General features: G+C 37.1%; 3 protein-coding genes across 7 annotated transcripts; 2 read left to right on the top strand and 1 right to left on the bottom strand.

Moving 5' to 3' along the window:
* On the bottom strand, positions 932-6,621 carry LOC109227406 (acyl-coenzyme A thioesterase 13-like). 5 transcript variants are annotated; one of them, XR_002068273.1, is made up of 5 exons: positions 6,148-6,621; positions 5,824-5,964; positions 5,154-5,274; positions 1,520-1,769; positions 932-1,385 (listed from the first exon to the last, which is right to left on the bottom strand). XR_002068273.1 is itself a non-coding variant. In XM_019392555.1 (4 exons), the coding sequence occupies exons 1-4, from the start codon at positions 6,337-6,339 to the stop codon at positions 1,693-1,695; spliced, it is 531 nt and encodes a 176-aa protein (XP_019248100.1). In that variant the 5' UTR covers positions 6,340-6,621; the 3' UTR covers positions 1,349-1,692. The 5 variants fall into 5 exon arrangements, 3 of the variants coding, with proteins under 3 accessions (XP_019248100.1, XP_019248099.1, XP_019248101.1); XR_002068274.1 differs by having other exon boundaries at positions 932-1,380; XM_019392555.1 differs by having other exon boundaries at positions 1,349-1,769.
* LOC109227405 (serine/arginine-rich splicing factor SR45a-like) lies at positions 1,263-4,613 on the top strand. The gene is made up of 7 exons (XM_019392553.1): positions 1,263-1,342; positions 2,392-2,414; positions 2,491-2,568; positions 2,649-2,760; positions 2,942-3,091; positions 3,488-3,551; positions 3,632-4,613. Exons 2-7 carry the CDS (start codon positions 2,392-2,394, stop codon positions 4,387-4,389), a joined length of 1,185 nt encoding a protein of 394 aa, XP_019248098.1. The 5' UTR covers positions 1,263-1,342; the 3' UTR covers positions 4,390-4,613.
* Positions 7,739-8,479, top strand: LOC109228083. The gene is made up of 2 exons (XM_019393264.1): positions 7,739-8,288; positions 8,391-8,479. Exons 1-2 carry the CDS (start codon positions 7,739-7,741, stop codon positions 8,477-8,479), a joined length of 639 nt encoding a protein of 212 aa, XP_019248809.1.

Raw genomic sequence — 8,855 nt, 5'->3', positions numbered from 1 at the left:
TAGTTCAGTTATTGTAGGTATTCTTTTTTAAGAAAGAAATAATTAAATAAAAATTTTGTATCTTACATCTATATTATATTAAAGGAAATAGTATTGAAAAATAAACAAGAGGACAAAGGAAAAAGACAAGAAAAATTAAGGCTTGGTGGTTACCAAGCCTTATGAGCATCTCAAAAATCAACTTGAGGTTGATGAGAATGAACTATTCGGTAACTAATTTACCTTTCGCTATTTTTTGTTGAATGTTTTATCACCTTATTTATAACTTTTTATTTTAATGTGGCAGATGTCATAGGAGAAGTTATTGGTCATGGTAACGTAGAATCATACAATCAAGGTAGTAAAACAAGTACTTTTATGAACCTGGAGCTTGAGGATCATGAGTACGCTTGCAACCATGCATTGAATTAGTTATAGATTCAATTACTATTATTTTCTCATCATTAATTTGTGTATTTTACATATAGGTGGAATAATATTTCAATAACATTTGAGGAGAATTTGTGAGAAAAAGCTCAAAATCATACATTATCTTTGGCTTTAGGCCCAAAATCATACATATTCTTTCACGTAGAGCACTTATAGTCCATTTACTTTTACAAAATGGTAGACTTTTAAATCATTATCCTAAACACCGTTAGTTTTTTAACAGAGGCCTCCTCACGTTCCTATCACATAATTTTTGTTCTCTCCAAGCGAATCGCTACTATATCTTTTTGTCTTCAATTATTTTTGCAAAAAGAGTACACATCTATAAAGAAATAATTAGAACAATTCTGAAATTAAATGAATTGTAAGAGAACAATTTTGAAAATAAAGAAAGAAAGATAACAGGTGCAGTGCTCAATCTTTTACTGCAGAAACTATTGCAGACAATAAAATAAAATGTGAAGCTAAATGCTGATGCAAAGGGGAGAGATTGAACATCTTGTGAAAAAAGTTAAAAACCTCAATGCTTTTCTAACTAAGAGGATGCTGGAAAAACTCCAAGCAACATCAAGCACCGGAAAAAGCTTGTTCTTACTTACAAGTTACACCTCACACTAATTTACAAAAAAGAAAAAATGGAAATTGAAATACAAAGGAATAAAAAAAGAAGCAAAATGTCTCTTTATTCTTTTGCCCTTACTGGTTTGGCCAAGAGAAACTGACACCACAGAATGGGACGAATTAAATTCCAATTAAAAAAGATTTCGTGTCCGTTCCTCTAGAAACTTCTCCCACTCCACGTATATAAATATTCTCCCCACCTTCGCTGAGACTTCATTGATTTCGAGAGCCTTCGCGAAATAGAGAGAGAACAGAGAGACGAATTCCAATCCTACGCCATAATCTCTTCACGGTAAGTTTCCTTTCATCTGCCCTTTTCTTCTTCTCATTCTTCTCTTCTCCGACATGAATTAGCAAAAAACTGGATTAGATGATGAAATCGTGTGCCATTTACGTATGTGTGTTTTGTGCTTTTCATTAGTGCTTGATTTAAATTAAACCATTTGACGTCATTAGAATGTGAAATTACCGGGTTGGATGGGTTCTTTCCGTTGATTTTCCCAATAATTACCCTGCACAAGTCAAGAAAACAATCCGAACTATACAGATTGGTCTCTGTCGAAATTTGGTTTACTGCGCATTCGTCGTCTTTGAGCTATAATTGTGTGTGATGTTGTTGTTATAGGTCTTGATATATAGAAGTTAATGAGTTTCACCGTCTTCCTTTTGACATCTGTAACCGGTGGCGGCGGCAGTCCTTCGCGGGTTCATTTGAACCCCTGCAGAACATAAATATATATGTGAAAACCAATCAAAATTTCAACAAATGGTACCATAATTCATAATTTAAACTATAATTAGCTCAGTGATGTATTCCTTAAAGGTTGAACCCATCAAGTTTAAATGCTTGACCACATCTATCTTTAACTAATTGTTGTTCTCTACTTGATTTGACCGACTCTAACATTGCCATATAATCTGTTATGCCTTAATCTCTAAGGACTGTGCATTTTATACTTCTATAATATTTGGAATTATTGAGGTTAAATTGTTTTAACAGGGAAATATAATATGAGATTTAGGGATCCTCTAATTTGACTCAAAAGATAAATTAGTTACCAGTGTTGGGATGAAATAGGCCGAGTAGAGCAGAATGGATGTAGAGAATTTATATAGCCTGCACCAATTAGTTTGGGATTAATTGACAAACAAGTTAAAAAGCAGTGTTGGTAAGCTGGTGCAAAATATTTGAGGCGTTTATTGTATTAGGCTTATTTTTCATGGATCTTGATTTGATTCATTTACACATGTCTGCTGGGCTTGTGTTGATGTGCTGTGCTGCTCCTTCTCTCTTTTATATCATAGGCCTAATCCTAACACCTTCTTTAATCTTAACTGCAGATGTCGTATTCCAGGAGGTCAAGGTATTGTTGGGTCTTAATGTGGGTTTTATATGGTCATTATTCCTTTTCATATTCAAATATTGCATCTGTATTGCAGGTATTCTCGCTCACCTTCATACAATCGATATAGTAGATCTGTCTCAAGGTCCAAATATCTTTCAAGGAGCCGGTCAAGGTACATGTCTGCAGTTCACTTCTTCATTATATATGCTGATAACTAGAGTTTTATGCTATTTAACTGTATTAAAATGGCAGGAGCTGTGATTCAAGCGACGTTGAGAACCCAGGGAACAATTTGTATGTGACTGGTCTCTCAACCCGCGTTAAAGAGCGAGACGTCGAGAAGCATTTTTCTGCTGAGGGGAAGGTATATTTGTCGTTCCTGAAGGTTCCGTTCCCTTTTTCTCTGTAGTCAGTTAATGTAGGCCTTTTTGCCCTCTTCTCTATATAAAAGAAGACAACAGCGATCTCATGTAGAACCTGCTCCTATGTGTATGCATATTGTTGGGATACCAAAGTCATCAAAGGCTTTTTTCTTGTGCGGTTAGGTTGAAGATGTTCATCTTGTTGTTGACCCATGGACCCGGGAATCTCGTGGGTTTGGTTTCGTGACAATGTCCAGTGTTGAGGAGGCTGATCGCTGCATCAAGTATTTGAACCGCTCGGTACTTGAAGGCAGAGTGATAACTGTGGAGAAGGTAGAATTTACTGAATGCTTGCTCAGTTCGTTGAATCTTACGTTTACAATTTCCCTTTGCTGGTATTAGTTCTTAGTTGTATCAATATCATAGATTACTTCCAATCAGTAATTTGAGTTTGAAAGTTGTTTGCTTGTTTCGCCTGAGTTTCTTTGGCAGCAGGGAAGCTGTGTGTAGCAGCTCTTCACCAAAGTCCCAAATAACAAATTGAAACACATCAAGCAAACAGACCGTTAAACCAGAGGGTTGTATAGCCTTCATTTTTCTTTTATTCACTTGCACCCTCATTGCTTATTATTCATTTTTCTCATTGGAGACTTACATTGCGATATTGTATCCCCATCAAACCACCTAAGTCTAGATATGTCATCTAAAAATTGTCTCCTACATATGCAGGCTAGGAGGAGAAGAGGTAGAACACCTACTCCAGGAAAATATTTGGGTCTCAGAACAGTCAGTGGTATGATATCCTATCCTGAGCATTAATTCACTTGGTTTATCAGTCTGTGATGTCATCTAATTTCCACCTTGTGAATGTAGTTTGTCGCGAATCACGAAGTTATTCCCCTCGTTCAAGGAGTTGCTCTCCCCGTTACTCATCTGAGAGTTACAGGAGCAGGAGCAGATCTTACTCCCCATATTACAGACGAGAGCGTGGATACTACTCTCCCTGTTACAGAGGACGCCAGAGATCCCATTCTCCATATTACAGTCGCCGCCGCCGTCACTCATGCTCACCTTATTCTCCTTACTATAGTCATGGCAGATCTTATTCTCGATCTTCATCTCCATATAGCAGATCGCCCGTGAGTCGGCGTGATCGTTCCTGTTCTCCAGATGACCGTTATTATAGAAGAAGCCGCTCTCCTGTTAACAGGCGGCGTGATCGTTCCTACTCTCCAAATGACGGTTACTACAGAAGAAGTCGCTACCGCTACCGTGACTACTCTCCTGACAGCCGTGATCTTTCCTACTCCCGGGATGATCGTTATTACAGAGAGAGCCGCTATCGTGGCTACTCCCCTGGCGACAGGTACTACTATCGAAGGAGCCGATATCGTTCCATTTCTCGGAGCATTTCACCTCGTTATCGGAGGTCCAGGAGAAGCTACTCACGCAGTGTATCACCTAGGCGGTCAAAGAGGAGCTATTCGAGAAGTGTTTCCAGGAGTAGTCAGTCTTGTAGCAGTTATTCTCCTAGTCCAAAGAGAGTCTCTAAGAGGAGTCGCAGTGTTAGTGCATCTTCTAGATTTGTTTCAAGGTCTGTTACACCTAGGTCTTCGTCTCCTTCATCATGAAGGACTGCACTATTGGGGAGGGTTTAGTCTGTCACTCTGTTGTGAAGAGCTTAAAGTCTTTATAAGGTTGGTCTTATTCAAGATAAATCTGCTTTCTATCTTATATTCTGACTGGTAGAAATGGGGTTTAGTTGCACTGTCGTTTGTGTTTTACTATTGTACGTTTTCTGTGATCTCCTGAAGTATTATGGCAATTGATTGTGACTTTGAAAAAGCATGTGGCATATTGGCATCTGTACTAGCCTGCGCGTATATTTCTCTCACTTCGGTCGTTGCCTTTTGCTAGCTTTTTTCTGTTGGTTGTGTATAACATAGAATTTCAATATAGTCTGGAATTAGTAGTTATATATAGGTGTTATATAACTGTTGGCCATGATTATATGTATTTCATGTGAGCGTTCCTTTCTGGTAACGGATAGACTATGGAGAGTACGTTCTTGGAAGAATATACTAGGGTGATCTTATCCTTGACAAAACTCTTCTAGAACCCTAAAATTGGTGGTGTATATCTTTGGTTTTTTCCACATATTTTAAGGGGTATTTGATTTCCCCCCACCTTTGTTCGCTAAAAATGGAGGAAGCAACATTTGTTTTTATATGTACTGGGTAAACATGTTGTCGCAGCAACGGAAGAAAAATATCTGATAGAAGAAAAACAAAAAAAAAGATCAAAAGAAAAATATGAAGCAGCTAGTGGAAAGACCACATCTTCAAAGGGCATCTTGATGCAGATACCTCATATCACATTTTACTAGCATATTTACCAGATAATGAATGCCGCCCCTCAGCAATGAGCTCCCCAGTAGCTTTATTTTTCACAAGTACACTTGTCCCAGAATAACCTCCTTTCTGACCTAAGACTTGACCAATGATCTCCAGCTCATCCTGCAAATGTCGCAGCAAAGATGTAGTACGTAATATATAACAAAGCCCATAATCCATCAGTAAAAGGGGAATAAAATGAAGAAAGATAATAAGCACAAATAATTTTCCAAATGAAATATTGGAGTGAGCAAAGGAAGTTTTCAGTATAAACTACGTACATCGAGTTGGTTCAGACCCTAACTTACTGAACTGGTACGATGAAGAGAAAAGGTATAGTATAACATAAAATATGTTGAGTTGTCCTACATCAGTGAGATTTGAGATCTTTGGTCTCGTTATATGGTCTTGACCATCCTCATCTCATAAGCTAGTATGTTATGCTCAAGGTCCATTTATCATAATACGAGATATGAAGCAACATATAGGAAGTCTAGTAGCTAAATTCATGATATTGAAAAGATGCGAGAAAAACAACTTAGGTAATTGTGTGGATAAGCAGCAACAAGTGAAGCTCAGTATGATAAACATATCATTCTACGCCTTTCCACCAGATCCAAAAATAATTCGAACGAACTCATTGAGGAAATGGGAAGAATGAGTAAGGCTTACATGGATGTTGGCACTTGAAAGAAATGAAATAGACATGTCCACTGATACATTCATTGGGAGACCCTCCAAAAAGACTGCTGCAGCCCCAACATCGTCAACAAGACCGGCTATGGCGCCAGGTGCTAATTTCCCTTCTCTATCCTACAAATTTACACACAAATTAAAGAGACTTTAATTTCCAAGCGATAATCAAGTAACAAAATGGTCAATTTCAAACTAACTTTTCAACGATCACTTTATTACTCTTACTAATAACATATATATACAGCATTTTAAGCTTATACTGTAAATTGGATAAAGTAGAAGAAAGTGCAAATGTCATACAGCGAGGCGAGGAGGAACTTTGAAGGTGCAAAAGAGTAGACCGGGTTCAACGCGGTCAACTCGGATTCCTCTGACCGCATAACAGTTATAGAAGCTAAACTCGGTGCCTACTCGGTGAGGAGGAAAGGCAAGTGATGAAACCCGGTCTGTTTCTTCTTGGGTTAGTTCAAGATAAACTTTTGCTTTCTCCATTTGCTTCCTCGCTCTTACTTGCTCTATTATATTGTAGAATTTTTGTTTTCCCCTCAATTCTACAAGTGTGTATGTTCCAGCTGGTTCTTTATGCAATGAATTGATGATGAGAAAGGCTCTTTACGTAAAAACTGGAGAAGATGATGATGATATATATAAAATGTTGTAATTTCAAGAAGAGAAACCGATCTAGGTAAATGCAAAGCTGGATCTTAGGGCAAGTGGGTTTAACGTGAAGTAAACGGAATACAATTTTAGATGAGTTGACCCTTCGATCGGAACCCGCCATTCTTTATAGCTTGTGTATCTGATGAAAACTACACCATTTTCAATATATATATATATATATATATATATATATATATATATATATATATATATATATATATATATATATATATATAATATTATGGATGTTCATTTAGTACTTCGTTGTAAATAAGCTTCCTGAAGAAGCTTATCCATATGGGACTCCGCCGTAAATATGTTTATCTATTTAGTACTCTATTGGAAATAAGCCTCCTGAAGAAGCTTATCTCTTCGGTACTCCGTTATGGATAAACATTACTCCCGGTAGAAGATTATCCATACCGGGTACAATAAGCTTATCCTTTCGATACTCCGTTATGGATAAACATTACCCCTGGTAGAAGATTATCCATACCGGGTACAATAAGCTATCCTTTCGATACTCCGTTATGGATAAACATTACCCCCGGTAGAAGATTATCCATACCGGGTACAATAAGCTTATCCTTTCGATACTCTGTTATGGATAAATATTACCCCCGGTAGAAGATTTTCCATATCGGGTACAATAAGCTTATCCTTTCAATACTCCGTTATGGACAAACATTACCCCCAGTTGAAGATTATCTATATCTGGTACAGTAGCAGCTTACACAACAGCTTGCAGTAGCAGCTTACACTGCATCTTGCTTTCTTCTATAAATAGAGAAGATTTCAGTTTATTATGTACATCAGTTTGAATTCGAATAATATATCAGTTTCTCTCTATACTTGTCTTTACTTTATAGTCTTTATTTTATAACACGTTATCAGCACGAGACTCTGCCATCTCGAGCAAATACTTTGAAAGTATCAGAGGTACGAACTTTTTTTCTAAATAATGTCAAATCTCTCTAAACTTGAATTTGTAGCCCTGGATATATCGGGCAAAAACTACATGTCTTGGGTGCTTGATATTGAAATTCATCTTGATGCGATGGGTCTGGCAGACACCATCAAGGACAAAAATCAAGCATCAAACCAAGACCGTGCCAAAGCAATGATATTCCTACGTCATCACCTTGATGAGGGCCTGAAAATGGAATATCTTACTGTTAAAGATCCAGTCATACTGTGGAATAATTTGAAAGATAGATATGACCACCTGAAGATGGTCGTTCTTCCACAGGCACGTTATGGTTGGACTCATCTAAGGCTACAAGATTTTAAATCTATCAGTGAGTATAATTCTGTTATGCTCAAAATTATTTCTCAATTGAAATTATGTGGTGATAATATTACTGATCATGATATGTTGGAGAAAACTTTCACCACTTTTCATGCTTCGAATATGCTCCTGCAGCAGCAATATCGAGAGATGGGATTCAAAAAGTATTCTAAACTTATCTCACATCTTCTTGTAGCCGAACAACATAATGAGCTATTAATGAAAAACTATGAAAGTCGACCTACTGGTTCTTATCCATTCCCTGAAGTGAATGAGATGAACTTCCACCAAGCTAAGCGCGGAAGAGGTCGTGGCCCCAGTCGTGGTCATGACCGTGGTCGGGGAAGAAACTTTAATCATGGTAATAATAATGCACCAAAGAACCCTCCTCACCACCAGCAGTGGAAAAGGAAGGAACAAAAGCATGAAGCGGTGCGAGCTCCAAATGTAGAAAATGCATGCTATAGATGTGGAGGAAAAGGGCACTGGTCACGTACTTGTCGTACGCCAAAGCACCTGGTTGAGCTTTATCAAGCCTCCTTAAAGAAGACAAAGAAAAATGCTGAAGTAAATTTTATTTCTGAAGATAATTTAGACTTCATGCATTTGGATGTAGCTGATTACTTTGCACTCCCAGAAGGAGAAACAAGTCATGTGATCGGTGGTGAATCTGTAGAAACATAAATATTTTAATATTTATTTGTAATAGATAGTATGGTTATGTAATTGTACATAAATAAAAGTTATGCTTTGATAATGATGTTTACTATATATATTTTATTTATGTCATTTTAAAAAATATGGATAACATTAGTAGATCAACTTAAACTCTAGCAGAGTTTGCAAGAAATATACAACCACCAGAAGTGGTTATATTTCGTATATCTCATTGTAACTAAATTTTGTTAACCACCAGAAGTGGTATATGACTATGATCACTAGAAGTGATAATTTAGGCTTTCTATGGTTACAATTGAAGATAAGCTACATAAATATTCTCTATATTAAATGCACGCCTCGATTTGATCCTGAAGTAGTAAATATTTTAAAAGAGGTTGAA

This window comes from Nicotiana attenuata, chromosome 6, assembly GCF_001879085.1.
Source record: "Nicotiana attenuata strain UT chromosome 6, NIATTr2, whole genome shotgun sequence".
In the NCBI taxonomy this organism is placed as follows: Eukaryota; Viridiplantae; Streptophyta; class Magnoliopsida; order Solanales; family Solanaceae; genus Nicotiana; species Nicotiana attenuata.
Note: the sequence above shows the minus strand (reverse complement) of the source record. Positions and strands in the feature narration are given on the sequence as shown.

Excerpts from the sequence above, each read along its gene's own strand:
- LOC109227405 (XM_019392553.1), top strand. The coding sequence starts at position 2,392 with ATGTCGTATTCCAGGAGGTCAAG. Across the intron at positions 2,415-2,490 it reads TCGTATTCCAGGAGGTCAAG|GTATTCTCGCTCACCTTCAT; the intron begins GTATTGTTGGGT and ends TCTGTATTGCAG. Across the intron at positions 2,761-2,941 it reads ATTTTTCTGCTGAGGGGAAG|GTTGAAGATGTTCATCTTGT; the intron begins GTATATTTGTCG and ends TTGTGCGGTTAG.
- LOC109227406 (XM_019392554.1), bottom strand. The coding sequence starts at position 6,339 with ATGGAGAAAGCAAAAGTTTATCTTGAACTAACCCAAGAAGAAACAGAC. Across the intron at positions 5,965-6,147 it reads AAGTTCCTCCTCGCCTCGCT|GATAGAGAAGGGAAATTAGC; the intron begins GTATGACATTTG and ends GTAAATTTGTAG. Across the intron at positions 5,031-5,153 it reads GGGGCGGCATTCATTATCTG|ATATTTTTCTTCCGTTGCTG; the intron begins GTAAATATGCTA and ends TTCTTCTATCAG.
- LOC109228083 (XM_019393264.1), top strand. The coding sequence starts at position 7,739 with ATGGTCGTTCTTCCACAGGCACGTTATGGTTGGACTCATCTAAGGCTA. Across the intron at positions 8,289-8,390 it reads AGGAAAAGGGCACTGGTCAC|ACTTCATGCATTTGGATGTA; the intron begins GTACTTGTCGTA and ends AAGATAATTTAG.